Raw genomic sequence first — 16,026 nt, 5'->3', positions numbered from 1 at the left:
TAGACATTAAAGACTCCCTTACTCAGAAATGACCCCATTTCCTTCTAGTTACCACAAAGCAAGACAATTCAAGGGAGAATATGAGAAATTACAGGAAATTAAGGATAATAAGGAGGATAATTGAGGAAAACTGTGTAGCTACTTCATAGGGAACACTCACCTCCTCCATGGCCATGGGGATCATGTCCTCTGTGACCTCCATGACCAGGCCCATCATGGCCACGATGCTCATGTGGGGGTGGACCTCGGTGATCATGGCCTCGATGGCCAGGGCCATCATGAGGCCTATGACCATGGGGTCCACCATGACCAGGGCCATCATGGGGACGGTGGCCACCACCACCACCCATTCCTCCACCAGGGCCTCCTCGTCCATTGGGAGGTCCTCCCCCAGAGCGGCCTCCTCGGCCTCCTCGAAATGGAGGAGGTTCATTCCCACCTCGACCCCCTCGGCCTCGATGATAAGGCCCAGGCCCAGGTCCTCCTCTCATTGGACCGCCTCGCATTGGATCTCCTGGACCATCCCAGAAGGGGTCACCACCACGAGGAGGGGGGGGTGGGCCCAAAAGTCGTGGACCTACTGGACCACCAGGACCTCCATGGGGACCTACAAAGAAACATTCAAGTATAAGTCAGGCATTTATGACCATGTTATACTTCTCTGTTTAAATCAATCCCATTTCCTTCAAGACCCACAAAAGAAGTTTCTATCCCACTCACCTGGCATAGGCCCTCCAGGTCCAGGGGGGAAATGCTTAGGGCCACTGGGGCCCCCTGGGCCTCCAGGGGGGAAACCATTAGCCATTGGGGCAGGTCCCAAAATCCCATGGGGCACTGAATTATGAAACAAAATAAAAAATGTCAGAAATTGGATCAATATTACCATCCTGAAGATTTATTAACATTCCCTAATTAAACAGAACTCAATCTGATCAAATAAAGTCTATTATCTTGGGGACTATTCCATTCTCTCTTCACTCTTCCAATTGACTTTTTTCTTGGTTCTTTATAAAACCTTCTAAGATCATTCCCCCATGATGCCCTTCCTGCTCCAATTTAATTTACCTGACTAATTTCACCTCTAAACCTAAAGTGGACTTCCTCACCTCTTCCTCCCCCAGACCCTTAGGACTGGCCCCATATGTTACCCAGCAACTGCTTGATCTTATCCGAGTAGTCTGGTTGTTTCAACAGCTCCTCTGAGGGATGACTATTGGGACTTCCCTGTAAAGTGGTTGGAAAAGAAGTCAGTGAGGAGACAGATGGATAGCAGAAACATAAATATAACAAAAAAGGGAAGAATAAATTTAGGAGGGAGAGGGAAACGTAGGAAGGATAAACGATAAGTTACAAAAAGAAGGCAAAAAAACTTCCTGAAAAGGTTTGCATCTCACCATTATTGAGGTAAGGATTTCCTGGACATTGATGCCACCACCTCCTGGGCCTTGGGGGCTCTTTCCAGCACCCATACTTCCCATTAGATTGGCCAAGACAGGAGGCAGCTTGGAGCCACCTGTCCCATCAGGGGAACCCCCGGGTCCACCAGTCTCTAATGCCTCAGAATATGGATTCTCATCCAGGGAACATTCCTAAAAAATTATAGAAAGTGAAAAATGAGTCAAAACATTCATATATGAGAAAAACATTAAGATAACTGCTTCCTCCTTACCCCCAACCAAGGATATTTAAGGACAAAAACTGAAAGACAGATGAAAGATTGCCTTACCTCATCCAAAGGAATGAGTTTTGGAGGGACAGGTTCGTATGATTCAGGGTCAGGCTCATGGGGACTGTCAGGGACACTGCAGGAAAGAAATGTTAAAACTGCTTTTCCATCAAGTCCAGACAGATTTCCAACAATCAATTTCTCACTTCATCCCACTCTAAATCAGTTTTAATCCCTACTCACCTCTCCTTGGATAAGAAGAGCTCCTGCAGGATTCCTTTCACACGTTCAGCCTGGACATATCTCTCTTGACTATTGCCACCCGGAGACACAAGGGGTGAAGGTAAGGCCAGAGGCCGGGGACATACCCAGGCCACCTTCTCTTCCATATTGTCATTGCTCAGACGTCGAGCTGTTTCAAAGGCATGACGGTCTGACAGTATTTCTCTCTTAGCTGCCTCACCAAAGTCCTTAATCTTGTTCACATTAACTGTTTTTGTTTTGTTGGGAGGTGGGGGATGGGAGGAAGGAAGAGACGAAAAAGTACATAGAAGGAAAAAGAACATAGAGGAGTTAGGCTATATGGATCTTTTCCAAGATCCCATTACCCTCCATCTTCCATAGCTCCAAGATGCCCCTATGTATCAATCTACCCTCTTACCTCGCTCAGTCTCATCCAGTTCAAAGTAAAAGTATTCTCTCAGTTTACCTTCTTCAGGCCATGTCACAGTCTTTCTCTTCCGGCCCTTCCTTGTCAACTGGTTTGGATCCCCAGGGCTCTCCACTGGTTTTGCATCCAGCACTCCTGTGTCCAAGGAGGCTATAAAAGAAAATAGTATAGGATTAAGTGCAAAAAGCTAGAGGTGTAATTTAGCCCAACCCTTAATTTTACAGATGATGAAACTGAGGCCCCACAAGGTTAAGCTTAAGGTCACCATGAATAGAAAAATGGTAGTCACAAGCAGAACTGAGTCATCAGAACTACCAGCTAAACTGGTAAGGAGTCCTGTCTTCAAATCAAAGATTTCCTATGTCCAGTTTTCCAGCCCCAGTTCTTTTCTCTAGGGATCCAGATACCTAAAACCCTAGACATTCAATCTCTAATCTTACCTGTGTCCATTAGCTCTGGAATTTCAACAGGAGGGACAGGGGTTCCAGGTCGCTCTATGTCTATGGCCTCAGTAGGGGCCGTTGGCTCTGGTGAAGAAGGTTTGACTGTGTTTGGCTCAGTGCTTTGTTTTCCCTCAAAGGGGCTTGGCTATAGGAGAGAAAAAGAGGCTTTGTGTAAGAAAAACCATGGCAGGAATCCCATGACTCCTCAAAGGCTCCTAAGCGAGACTAAATGCTTTTCAATCTCATATGCTATCCTTTTTTCCTCTCTAGCCAAGGATTTTCTCCTCCATCACCTTACCCCACACCTCCCAGGATACATACCTTAGTAGCCGTGGGTGACAAAACCTTTTTCTTTTTCTTGATTTTGATGCCTGGTACAGGGGCAGAATTGAGGGCATCTAGGAAACCCAGGCCCTCCATAGCTAAACAGAAGGAAAGAAAAAGTATTAGTAGAGCATACAGACAAGATTGACAGATGACATTATTTCCCTACATCACAATTACAGTCTTGGCCAAATAATAGGACAGTGAAATCTCCAACCAAGATAAGATTATAACAATGTCAGAAAGCACATATAGCAAAAGAATTTCTTTCTTTTTTTTCTGAGGCAATTGGGGTTAAGTGACTTGCCCAGGGACACACAGCTAGGAGGTGTTAAGTATTTGAGGCCAGATTTGAACTTAGGAGAAGTTCTCCTGATTTCAGGGCAGGTACTCTATCCACTTCGAGACCTAGCAGCCCCACAAAAGAAATTCTTAATGTCACTAGGCTTATCTTTCAGCAATCTATAATTTTGGAGTTTATATATAAAACCTGGTATTGGTTAGCTGATAGTAGGAGAAAGGAAGTGAAGAAAAATTGAAATATAGAAGTAAAGGAGAGAAGAGGGATATAACAATGAATGAACCAACAACATTCTAGGGAATGATGATTGAAAAACCAGAGATAGAAGGGCACACATAAAGAGGGAAAGAAAAGCTAGGAAAATGGTAGGTCCAAGAAAAATAAAGACGAGAAAATTAGAAACTTCATTAGGAAGCCTTAGGAAAATGAAAATAGACTAAAATGGAAAGAAAGGGGGAAAAAAATCAAGCTCCATTCCCCTAACTACAGAGTCTACTGTCGTCATCTCTTGTCCCTGTCCCTACTCACGCTGTGGGGGTATAATCTTCACTTTAATCTCTTTGGTGGTATTAGGTGTTGTATTGAGTGGTTTGTATTTCTTTTCAGCTGGGGGAGCCACATCACCAGGTGCAGCTGCAGAACTGTAAAGAGAAAAAAAAAAGTTAAAAGTGTATAGCATTCCTCCCCAACAATTCTTTTATTACAATTACCTCAAGTAATACCTACCCCCAATCCTAATACATACCTCTGACGCTTGAGAGGGATGGGTTTAAGATTGTACTTGTCAGAAACAACTACAGCACTGGCATTCTTTTTCACAGGCACCAGAGATGGTGTCTCTAGCTCCAAACCTGAAAAGAGTAGGCATGGTTGGAATTCTTAATATTGTTTTTTTATATTTTCCTTTTATCTCTCTGCCAAACTATTAATGCATCTTGCACTACTATTCATAAAATGCTTTTCCCTCTTAACTAGATCTCACAAATCATTTTCCACCCTTGAAAGGTAAAGTCTGTTCAAATCTCAGGGCATTTGTATTTGCATGCATATATAATTACGCACAAGTGTTTATGTACCCTCTTAAGACAAGGACTAGACCTTACCAGTGGAACGGAACTTGGCATGGCTAGGAGCTGTGGTTCGCAATGATTTAGGTTTTTCCTTCTTTTTCTCTGGTGCCTCCTCAGTTCTTGTTTCTGCCTTCACTTCAGGGAGAGGTCGTTCAAGAGGAGCAGCTCGTCCTTTCCCTTCTTCCTTCCTTTTCTTCTTATCTTTCTCTATAGAAAGATAGCCAAAGGGGAAAAGATTTGAGACAGAGAAGCATGGCATAGTAGACAAAAGTGTTGAACTGACTATTAAGACTTGGGTTCAACATTTGTCTCTGACACAAGCTGTGTGTCTATGGGCAAATCTGTTTGCCTCAGTTTCCTATCTGCAAAATGGGTATAATGACTCCTGTAGTATTTACCTCTAGGATTGTTTGGGAGGATAAATGATAATATATGCAAATAGTTTTGCAACTTTTAACCCCTGAATAAATTCCAGCTGCTATGTTATGGTGAGAAGGATAATCTCACCCAGGAAACAAAAGATGGAACTTCTCCCAGAACCCTTAAGAGGCTAATTATGCCAGAATGAAGAACAAAGAACTTACCAGTGGGCTGGGTGCTACTCTGAGAACGGATGACAGCCATCCAGTCGCTGACAAGGACTGAAGCTAGTTTCCGGAGTTCTTCAAGGGAAACAGAAGTAATTTTAGAAAGAGAAGAATAAGGGAGTGTGTAAAGACTAAGTCATGGGGACTCCTTCCTATTACTCTACTTCTGCCCATTTCTATGCCCTAACTCTCTTGTCCTCACAACTCCTTTGGAAATAACCCCAATAAGCAACTTGAAACAAACATGCCATGAAAGATTTGAGTGGAGAAAAAAGATGGAATTGGCTCCTTATATATATATATCCTTTATAAAGATAAAAGATCATTCCACCTCTATAGAAGTTCTTGTGTTATAACTCAGTATAATTTGTTATCCTAAACTAAAGGGTAACCTCTATGGATCACTAACTTTAAGTCAATTATACTCAAGATGATTGACTTAACTCATCATAAGTTATGATCCTCTTCCTTTTCTTTTGTCTTTCCCCTCCATATATCGCTGGGTACTTTACTTCACTGTAATACATTTTTCTCTTTCTTTATAAAAATATTCTAGTTCTTAAGGAAACTGGACAGTGAAGTAGAAAGGGCAGAAGATGAGAAAAGGGAATATCAACTTGGGTTGGGATTTAGAATCTACTGAATAAAGAGAATGGCATGGAAAAGCTATGGCCACAAAAGTCTATATAACAAGTTTCAAGTGGTTTTAGTGAAAAACTCAATGAGTCAACAGAATAATAGGGTAACTATTACATTAACATAAATGTCTAGCATATTTAACATGTATAGGACTGCTTGCCATCTGGGGGAGGGGATAGAGGAAGGGAGGGGAAAAGTCGGAACAGAAGTGAGTACAAGGGATAATGTTGTAAAAAATTATCCAGGCATGGGTTCTGTCAATAAAAAGTTATATTAAAAAAATATATATCTAGAATGAAGAACAGAATTATCCCTGTACACTTGGTCCTATGGAGAACACACATCTGGAAGAATTATTATAAAATTCTATGTCACATTTTAGAAGCATAGAGTGAGTCAGAAAGTGGTGATCAGGATAATACTCATACTTCAAGTCATATCATGAAAATTTAAAGAAAAGTGGAGGAGATGTACTAGGTATTATAAGGAAACTTTCAAAATATTTAAAGAAGTTGTATGGATGCAAAATGAATTGAGCAGAATCAGGAGAACAATTTATACAATAACAATATGTAAACACAGTCTTGAGACTCTGATCAACACAATGAGCAACAACAATTGCAGAGAATTTATAATAAAATATTTTATCCTACTCCTGATACAGAAGGGATGGATTCAGAGTGCTGACTGACATGCCTAATGAAGTAATTAGTATTGTTTTTTGTTGGAATCTTTACAAAGTGTTAAGTCATTGGAGTTAATTTAATCTTAGAAAGAGTTATTTTGGGCCAGAACTTGAAACAAGGTACTAAGTGGAACTGATTGAACAATGCTTGTGTTCACACCTTTAGAGAGCTCATAAGTATCTAAGTACTCAATGTAGTTTCTTGTTTTCTTGAAGGGGAAGAAGAGTAGGTGGAGGGAAGGAGAAAATGATATTGAAGCCAAAAACAAACAAACAAAAAAGTGCTTAGTTTTGTTACTATGTAATTTACTGCTAAAAATGCTATTAAAGAATCCTTGCCATCAAATAATGAATCCTAAGGATTAGATTCTAAAGATTATAGAAAAACAAAGGGATTTGGTCAGGCATGTGAAAGGTAAATAAAAACCAAAAAGGAAAGGAGTTAAGTAGAAAGCGGAGAGGATAAAAAACCAGGGTATCAACTGGTAAGGAGGAGAAAAAATAGACATGAAGAGAACAAAGAAAAAACCTACCTTCATCCTCACTTGACTTGCTCAGCTGCTTCACAAGTTTTGCTGTGTTGTTCTAAAAAAAGGGAAAAGGAGAGAAGTATAAGGAGAAAATGTTTCAATTCATCCTTACAATTTACCCATCTGCCTTATTATATAATAGCCCCAGAAATGGGGTTGGTTTACAGACAAAATTCAATTTTCTTATCAGTGATGGGAAATATTCAGGTAAGGTTAAAAACCTAAAGAGGTACCTGTTTGAGATGGTCTACAGTAAGGGGTAGGTGCTGTAGGGTGAGCAGAATCTGTTGCAAGAGAGGTATGTTGTTGGTGGTCTTTGAGTAAGTTAGCCAGTTATTAAGGAGCTTGTAACCACCAACTCTGATAAACCTGCAAATAGATAAGTAGTGTCAGAATTTAGTTCTATGCTGCTATTGCCTCAATGCCTTAATCCCCTATTCTACTCCATTCTCTACTCCCTAGACATCTAGTTTCCCACTCACTTGGCCAGTACATCTGGTGAACGGGTCTGCAGGAGAATATTTAGGTATGTACAGCGGCTCACCATCTTTCGAGCTTCCTTCATCAGGCTACAAGGGAAATTGAATTGAGGTTAGAGCTAGAAATACATCTTCCATCTAGAGAAACATGGCTATCTCGGGACTTGGGATCTAAAACTAGGAAACAAGAAGGAAACAGATCTTTCTAGAAAAGTAGATATCTAAAAAAGTAGATGTAGAAAAGACAATATAGGGTATTCTTATAAAGAGAGAAATATATAACTGATCTTGGAGCATTAGGCATTATATTTCCTTTGCAAAAACTATTTTTTCACTTTCCAAGTAACCAGTAGCCACAATTTAACACTAACACTAGTCACTGTGTTTGTTCTTGATATTACTCAAGCAACCTATTTTTAGCAAGGGCCTAAGTGCTGTTGAATCTACTCCATTTTTTAAACAAAGGTCAACCATGCTGGTAAAACTGAGGCTGCTAAAAGATAAAATGACATTCATATGATCTAAGACAATAATAAAAAAATAGCATCAGACATCCCCCATCACTGAACTAGCTTTTAGAATTTGGGGACCTGGATAATCAGCTGCAATCCAAAAGGAACGAAAGCCTGTATATATGGATTCCATATAGTAGCCTTAGATGGGAAATCAGGGAAGGTAATGGTAGTTATTTAATGTTAGATTAACTGCCACTGCTACTAAAACTCTATGGTGACCAGAAATGTTTTAATAAAAACTTAATTGTTAATAAAAAACTTGTTTCCTAATGACATTGTTCTTAAGCCCACCTACTACAACCATAAGTTATGTACCATGCTTCTTTTTTGTTCATCTAATCCTAAAATACATTCCAATGGAATTTTATACATACCTAAAGATCTTGGTGATTCCCTCTGAACTTTTGACCTCTCCATCCCTACCAAGGAAGCTGTCTAGACCCTTAAGGAGTTCTTTAGGGTCAATGGGGCCAGAGCCCATGATGATAATACCTGGGTGGGGGAGAAGATTCAATAAATGTGTCAAAGATTATACCAAGATTATTTTCAATAACATACCATTTTTTTAAATCACCCATCTGATATTAACAAATCAAACAGCACATGTAATTCTACCCATTAAGAGATCAAAGTTATTTAACCACCAATTCAATGATTCAGAAGTGAAGAGAATCAAGATATTTTGGCTACTAATAAGAGAAATGAGGGCAAAGCATAAAACATTTATATGATGTGAAGATAATATTAGAAAAATCTTTGCCTTTCTTTTCCAATCCATTCTATTAAAAAGACTGAACTCCCTCAGACTACAGATAAGGGACCAAGACTCTATTTAAAAAAAAAATGCCAGTAAAAGGCCACTTAATTTTATCATGTCAGATGAATCATCAGTGTGTAAGATACTTGGTTCAATACTCCTAGATATGAAATATTTAATTATTCCTATATAAACAAGACTTAAAAACTAGGAAATACAGTACTACATTTAAACATTTCTGTTCGAAATCTTTTAAGTTTAGCTTTAGAGAATAGAAAAATACAGTGATGCTCTTAAAGTTGTCCTCCAAGATTCAGGCATTATCACAATGCACAAGTAGATTATGATAGATTACAATGAAAGACTATTGATACTTGGAAAGGGAAACATATAAAATTGGAAAAAGAAGTAGACTGACAATATTAAAAAGGCTATAGGCTGAAGATATTTGTTCTGTCTACATGGAACAAAGGTTTGAGCTGTGTGAAGCTGCTCTTTAATAACTAGAATAATTTTTATTTCTTAAATTTTTGGTCAGCTTGGAATTTCCTAAGTAATGGTGGTAATCTGAAAAAGAACTTCATCAATTTCCTTAATTCCCAAGAAAATCTATGTATGGGAATTCACAGACTGAATATGTGGGAGTAAAAAATGTTAAGTTAAAAAAAGTGAGTACATTAGATTTCTGTGTCAAAAGATAGGGAATGAACCAAAAGGAACTGTTGCTATAAGAGACAAAGATTAAGGTATGAATAGATATGATGGAAGATTCTACAAATTATATAGGATTTGATAAGATATATACTTAGTTTTCATACAATATTTCTCCACAAACATGGATCCTTTAGAACCAGAGGAACATCTGTGCATGGGGCTTAAGGCTGATATAAACTTGTTTATTAAAAAAGGGGGAATTACTTTCCTGACTGCCCAGGGACTTCCCCTAACATTTCTAAGACAGTGTAGACATGTTTCAGGAGAAAAACCTTGGTTTTCCTTTGATGACCATTGAGGAAATCTATAGTTATCCAGTTCTAGTAAACTGAGGCAAAGAGAGACAAAGAGGCCTTTCCCCTGAAAAGAAATGTGCTCTAAGTATAGCACCCTTAAGATTATATTCAAAGATCTCTTATCTTCCAATTCTCCCAAATGTGAAAGAGTCAACAAAGGACAGACAGGAGGAACATAGGAATCAAAGAACAAGATAAGGAGAAGACAATTGCAGAGAATTCTTTCTTGAGCTTAGCAATTTGATGCTTTGAATTTAATATTATGGAAATGAAAGGGGAAAACAGCTATAGAAATTGTGTGGGATTTTTGTTGAATTACCAATGTTGCCTCTGTTTCTTCTAAGTAGGAAGGGAATAAGGTGGACCAAAGGTTGGAGAAAAGGAAGCTTCAAATATTTCTCTAGTAGAATGAAATTCTGATAAAAATGATCAATTTGTTGGTTTGACAGTCAGATCTATTAATCCTTATATAAACTTCAGTGTACAAAGATAAAGAGTTTTTTTCTCAATTAGTATGTGGCAGATATACAGAGGCTTTTTAATAAGTGTGAAGTTGCAACTTAAGTTTGAATAACAAACATTATCAACAACCAAGAGATAGTTAAGCAAAATGCATATGCTTCATGCCAGATTTTCTCTTGAGGATACAGAAACTGAGGGGTAACAATTCTCAGAAGACTTAAAATGGAAGTTTTCCATACTACTCCAACACATACTTGCCCCAAGAACCAAGTACAGGAATCCCACAATACTTAACATTTATTCTTTCTGTTCCCAACTCAATGAAATCTTTCCTATCCAACTAATGGCAAAAACTAGGTCTGTTATTCCATTAGACCCCCAGCAGCTCTTATTTTCAAGGACTTGAGGGAAATCCCAATTATGTTATTAATAAACAGAAAACAAAATATCTCAAGCCAAGAGATTTTAAATCAAGGTCAATTCTTTAAACAGGAACAGAAAATAATTGTGATCTCTCACTCATACAAAAGCTAAGCAACAAAGATAGCAACAAATAGATGTAGTCACCACAGCAGAAGAGGTTAAACATGATAAACCTCATCCCAAGCTTCCTCTCAAACCAATGAGTAGTTTTAATTATTACCACAAAAAGGACTTTTCACCACTTTTGACTCTGGAGAAAGGAGCTAACTTCCCACCAAAACTAGCTTTCATCCGATTAGAAGTTCAGGATTCAATTTATCTACAAACTTCCACTTTCAGATACTGTATAGGGCATGTGCTCTCAAAGGGAGGGTAATAATAAAAGCAGAACCAGTAAGCCACTAAACCAGAGAGAGCAAACTAAGAATTATGTATTCCTTTTACAGGACTACAACAAAAAAGCCAAGTATAATTTAGTCCTATCTCTCAATTGGAATGAAGATGGTTATTTAAGACTCCCAAATACATACTATCTGGATATTAAAAATAAATGTTCCTGCCTTAGAGCTTGACATGTAAAAATCAGGAGTAATTAAGTTTGAGGTCATATGAAACCATGTAAGCTAATTTCCTTAATGAGAGAACTTAGAAAAATATGGGATAGAGATGAGAGAAAAATGATAAATTCTCCTCTCCTTTGAGAAAGAGGACAGATTAATAAATCCCAGTTACCAGGTCAAGTTTTTGAGGGAAAGCAAGAGTCCCTAACCAAGTGAAGTAAAGGGAAAAATCAAGAAATTCTCTCAGAACTTTCAGGTTTTTTCCTTAAGCCACTGGGCTTGATTCTTAAGAGCTGTTAGCTGCCAGATCATTATATGGATCTGGATACTCTATCCTCAAAGGCTTTTTTCCTTTAAAGATGCTGGGAAAATTTGTAGTAGTATAATGATTTAGGGGTACACAAGAGATCCAGGTTAAAAAGTCTTTCTCTGCAAGAGTTCTATTGGCTTCACTAAACAAAGTGTGAAAATCTTTATCAATTAACTGGCCGGAGTGAAATTAAAATCTCATGAATTGGGTGGGTCCAGGGTTAACATATGAAACTCAAAAGACCTCTTACAATTGCCTATCCCAAAGATAAAATTTCCTTTTAACAAAAAGGGGAGAATTGAAGTTTATTAAACCTATTTTGCTGCAGCACTTCTGGAAATTTAAATTTTGTTAATGGCCTAAAATTTACATTTCTTTCCCCCTAGAGATCTTAAAGGCACCTATAAAAGAGTTAAATAATTTTGAGTTATATATTTTCCTGGCATAAGAGAAACTTCGAACTCTATATCCTCTAGGATAAAGATATGAATTGTAGCCTACCATTAAGCCATAAAGTTCTGGACCCAATTCTGTCACCTGTTACTTCTACTAAACTTTTATCTACCAAGTACACTTGGGTCACAGAGGGATTCAGGTCTGCTTGTCTTTTAAGAAATGGCAGAATCATGGGCTATGTAAAAAGGCAGTTATGGTACCCAAGACATTAGTAGTAGATTGGCATTTCCAAGTTGGTTCCTTAAGACTCTTTTATTCCTCAATTTTCACATGGCAGACTCCCAAAATTACTTGCCTATTCTAGTTCAGGAATTCAAGGGGCTATTATATTCACATCCCAGGTATATAGCAAGCACACAATTTCTTTGTGTTTTTCTTAAAATAAAACCACCTGTAAATAGGAGTGTAAATAGGTCCATCTTGAGTACATGGACTTAAACTGGACAATAAGGAATTCTTTAGTGGTACTATACAAGGGAATGTTCATGTTCAGGCCTTTCAACTTTGCCATGAATCTAAGTTTTTTAAAATTAGAAAAAAAAAAAGAGGAAAGGACAGGACACAAACTCCAGCTTACTGCCATGGCTTGGACATGCACTGGTTGCTATAGCACTGCATGAGTTGAAAATGGAGAACAGAACACTATGTTTCCATTATTAGCAGTAAGTTTGGGCGGGAGAAAAAAGGTAAAAAATATTTTTAAATGATTATTTGGAAAACAGAAATGAAGGTTGTGAAATGTAATACCAGAAAGGTTTTGCTTACCAGAAAACGAAGCTTGACTCCCCCTGCCTTGAGTTTACAACTGCCGCCTTTTTCCTAAAGATTCACTCCTCATCCTAGTACCAATGTACAGGAGGCTAAGCAACTGGAGGTGGTACAGCACGGAACACAAAAGAGTTTTACCCCAAAACCAGAAAAGATGGGAATTTTAGAGGAAAGCCTTCCAGTATCCACCCTTACCTTACAAAAGGTAAAAATGTCCCCTGCCTAAGGACTAGCTCCAGTAAAAACCTAACAATAGAAATTCATATTTAGACTAGAAGATTTAATTTCTCCTATTCAAGACTATAACTCACCCAGATTATTCCTATCCTTTGGGTTCAATGCTATTTGGGTTATCCTTAAAGGGAAATAATTAACTTCTACTTATTATTCCCCAGTTTGTGTATATGTGGAGGAATTCCTAGGATATTCTAAAACTGGGGAAAAAATGATCCTTTTGCTAAGCCTCAAAACTACCCATAGATATCCACTGCAGAAACAATCTCTAGACATGTTAAATTCCTATTAGCTTGTTGGAGAAAAATGGGGTGCTTTGTGAAATTAAAAGAATGGGGGAGAAAAATACTTAAGATCAAATATGTAGAGATGGAAAAGGTATTCAAGTGCCAGGACTCCACTACTTCCAAGTTTGATCATGGCTCAAAAAGCAAAACTGGGGGGGGTGGAGCTTCAGGAGAGAGGAGGGGAATGAAGGAAATCCGATTACATCACCTTTCCAGATTGCTCCTCCCCCTTAACTAACCTTCTAAACTAACCCTATGCTCTGGCTGGCCAGAGGGAAGAGGAAGGAGAAAAACAACAAAGCAGGGACGCCATCTTGCAATGGAGAAGAGATTCAAGGAGGAAAAAAATATCTACGATTTGCCGTAAAGGTTACAGTACAAACAGCCCATTAAAACCCGTCCCCAATAAAAACAAAAACAAAAACAAATTGTGTTTAGCTTATTAAACCTCATGATTTGGTTAAAAAAAAATCAATTTAAAATGATATTTAAAATTTGTTTCTCCTGCCTGGGGTAGATAATTTGCAGTTGGAGATCAAACTGCTAATACAGCCCACCCCCGTTTCTATACTACAAATGAGAGGAATTGGGCCCCTCCCAACAAAGGAGGTCAAGGTGGGTAAAAGACAGGAGAAAAAATATGGTTTAAGACACAACCTGCAACGCCGCTCGGAAGAGACAAAAGGACAAGGAAAAGTCGCCATATTGAAGCAGGGAAGAAAAAAAATTCCTTTTAACGACACAAATTTTTTAGAAATCTAGCATTCAAAATTGCACTAAATGGCCTTTTAAAATTACACGCCTTATTCCCCCACATTGCCCCCCCTCCCACTTTATATCCCTCCCCCGTTAACTGCACCCATCTTAAAATCAAGTTAAAAGTTATAACTTCAAAAAAAAAAAAAAAAAAAGCTCTGCAAGCTGCAACAATTACAAGACATTCTTTACCTTCCCAACTAACACTTTGGATGTATTGGCACTATTTTACTATGGCTTAAGTGTCTTGCAATCTTTATTCGTAGATTGCCACCTATGTAAAGCACACAAATTATATACCTCAAGCAACTTACATTAAAATTTAACGAGAGGATTTAACCATTAAGCCGTAGCCAGCTAATATTTATCTTCGCATCTCCTTACCCTGCAATCTTTATGTACAGATTGCTTATTAATCTGGCCAATTGAAAGGCGCCCCTGCTTGTCTCACACACAAAGAAGTGGGACTTTTAGGCCACAAGATCCACGTCTTTTGTATGTGAGCTCATTAACCCTTCCGAAAGACTGCTGGCATCCAGAGGATGGGATCCCATTCCTCCTTATAAAAAGTATCGAACTTTTATGGCTTTGGCAGTCTAGAAAATTGGCTGGATTACCAAGGGTTAACCATCAAGAAAATCCTCACTTGTCGGCCCCCCCCACCCTCTCCGTGCCTGCTCCAGGGCAGGGAAGAGGGAGGTGGTAAGGGAGAGAGAACAAGACTTTTAAGACCTAATGTTTTGTTTTGTTTTTTTAATGGAGACTCAAGCGACCGGATTGGTCGTTCTCCAGCTCAATTATTTGTCTACGATCTCATTTCTTCCTCTCTTTTTTTTTTTTTTTTTGGTTTCACAACGGGAAACGTTGATTTCTTGTTGTAATGCTGGTTTTGAAAATTCGACACTTACTATCCAATTTTTTTGCGACGTCAGCACCTCAGGCTCAGGGGGGGTTAAAATTTGGAGAAAAAATAAAACCAACCAGGACCCAAAGCTTAATTACTCGGGGGCCTCATTGGATCAAAAAGTCTCTTTAAAAAAATAAAGCCAACTCAGGATTCATTACCCCCCCTCCACTTAAGGAGAGGGTCTTAGAAACAACAAAAAAAAAAACTGAGTGGATTCAAAAAGGAGACGCTGGATGGGCAGCTTGGACGGGACTTGGGAGTTGGAGGAAGGGTGGTTGATTATTTTTGATAAGATTTTGTGGTGATGGTCCTTCAGCCAGATTTTAGTCCCAAGCAGGTTGGGCTGGGAGAAGGGGCGGGAAACAAGATAGGGCGATGGGGCAGAGAAGACACAAGTGGTTGGGTTGGTAGCTGCTGCTTCCCCCCCCTCGAAGGATCCTTTAGATGCTGTTACGGCAGCTTTTTTCCTCGTGGCTGGTCTGTTTCCTCCGATTAAATTCGAACCTGAGAAAAGGAAAATAAAGGAGGAAACAAAAATGTCATTAAATGGCTTTTTTTTGTGTCTCATTTATAGCCCACTAGGCTTTCCAAAATGCACCCTTTGGATTCCAAGAAGAAGCACTAAAACAAACTTCACTCTGCCCCCCACCACCTTTTTTAGCTGCTTCTACCACCATGCCGCCACGCACCATATCAACCGACAAAGAACCAGTACTTACCTCTAAACGAACCCCAGAATGGCGACCGCTCGCTCCGACGACGCCTTTTATACAGGGGCACCGCCCCGCGCACACTAGCGCGCTCACGATATACTGACACCCTGCGCCATTATGCGCGAGGCACAAGCTAATTGGTCAACCACTTCAAGGAACCGTGAGCTGATTGGCTGTCATATCACAACCTATGCTACACCTATCCCTCAACTCTCTCTTCCGCTCTCTACCCAACCCTCTGCTCGAGACTAGGGTTACGACGATTGGTTGGGGCCCGCCCTCCCTTCCTTCCCCGATCATCTTCTTTCCCACCCCTTCGCCGTCAAGCCTCACCCTTAGTGGGCCTAACCGCCCCTACGCATGCGCACTAGTAGAACCGGAGCCCAAAATCAACCACAAACTTGTTCATATGCAAAAGATTGTGTAATGGGCCTAGGAACCATAGCGAAGTGGCTACAGCTATGGTAATTTTGA

General features: G+C 39.3%; 1 protein-coding gene across 2 annotated transcripts in view; it reads right to left on the bottom strand.

Annotated features, from left to right (window-relative positions):
- The window catches only part of PPP1R10 (protein phosphatase 1 regulatory subunit 10), a 17,355-nt gene extending 1,329 nt beyond the window's left edge, over positions 1 to 16,026 (bottom strand). Inside the window, exons 1-19 of one of the 2 annotated variants that reach the window (XM_012548874.2) lie at positions 15,559 to 16,026; positions 14,841 to 15,343; positions 8,284 to 8,401; positions 7,398 to 7,484; positions 7,149 to 7,284; positions 6,919 to 6,970; positions 5,059 to 5,136; positions 4,508 to 4,681; positions 4,150 to 4,255; positions 3,933 to 4,045; positions 3,101 to 3,201; positions 2,777 to 2,924; positions 2,328 to 2,486; positions 1,910 to 2,156; positions 1,727 to 1,802; positions 1,395 to 1,589; positions 1,149 to 1,224; positions 721 to 834; positions 161 to 607 (exon numbers count right to left, since the gene is read on the bottom strand). In XM_012548874.2, the coding sequence (XP_012404328.1) occupies positions 161 to 607; positions 721 to 834; positions 1,149 to 1,224; positions 1,395 to 1,589; positions 1,727 to 1,802; positions 1,910 to 2,156; positions 2,328 to 2,486; positions 2,777 to 2,924; positions 3,101 to 3,201; positions 3,933 to 4,045; positions 4,150 to 4,255; positions 4,508 to 4,681; positions 5,059 to 5,136; positions 6,919 to 6,970; positions 7,149 to 7,284; positions 7,398 to 7,484; positions 8,284 to 8,390 (2,416 nt within the window). In that variant the 5' untranslated portion in view covers positions 8,391 to 8,401; positions 14,841 to 15,343; positions 15,559 to 16,026. The other variant, XM_023502861.2, reaches the window with a different exon arrangement.

This window comes from Sarcophilus harrisii, chromosome 4 (assembly GCF_902635505.1).
Source record: "Sarcophilus harrisii chromosome 4, mSarHar1.11, whole genome shotgun sequence".
Classification (NCBI taxonomy): Eukaryota; Metazoa; Chordata; class Mammalia; order Dasyuromorphia; family Dasyuridae; genus Sarcophilus; species Sarcophilus harrisii.
Note: the sequence above shows the minus strand (reverse complement) of the source record. Positions and strands in the feature narration are given on the sequence as shown.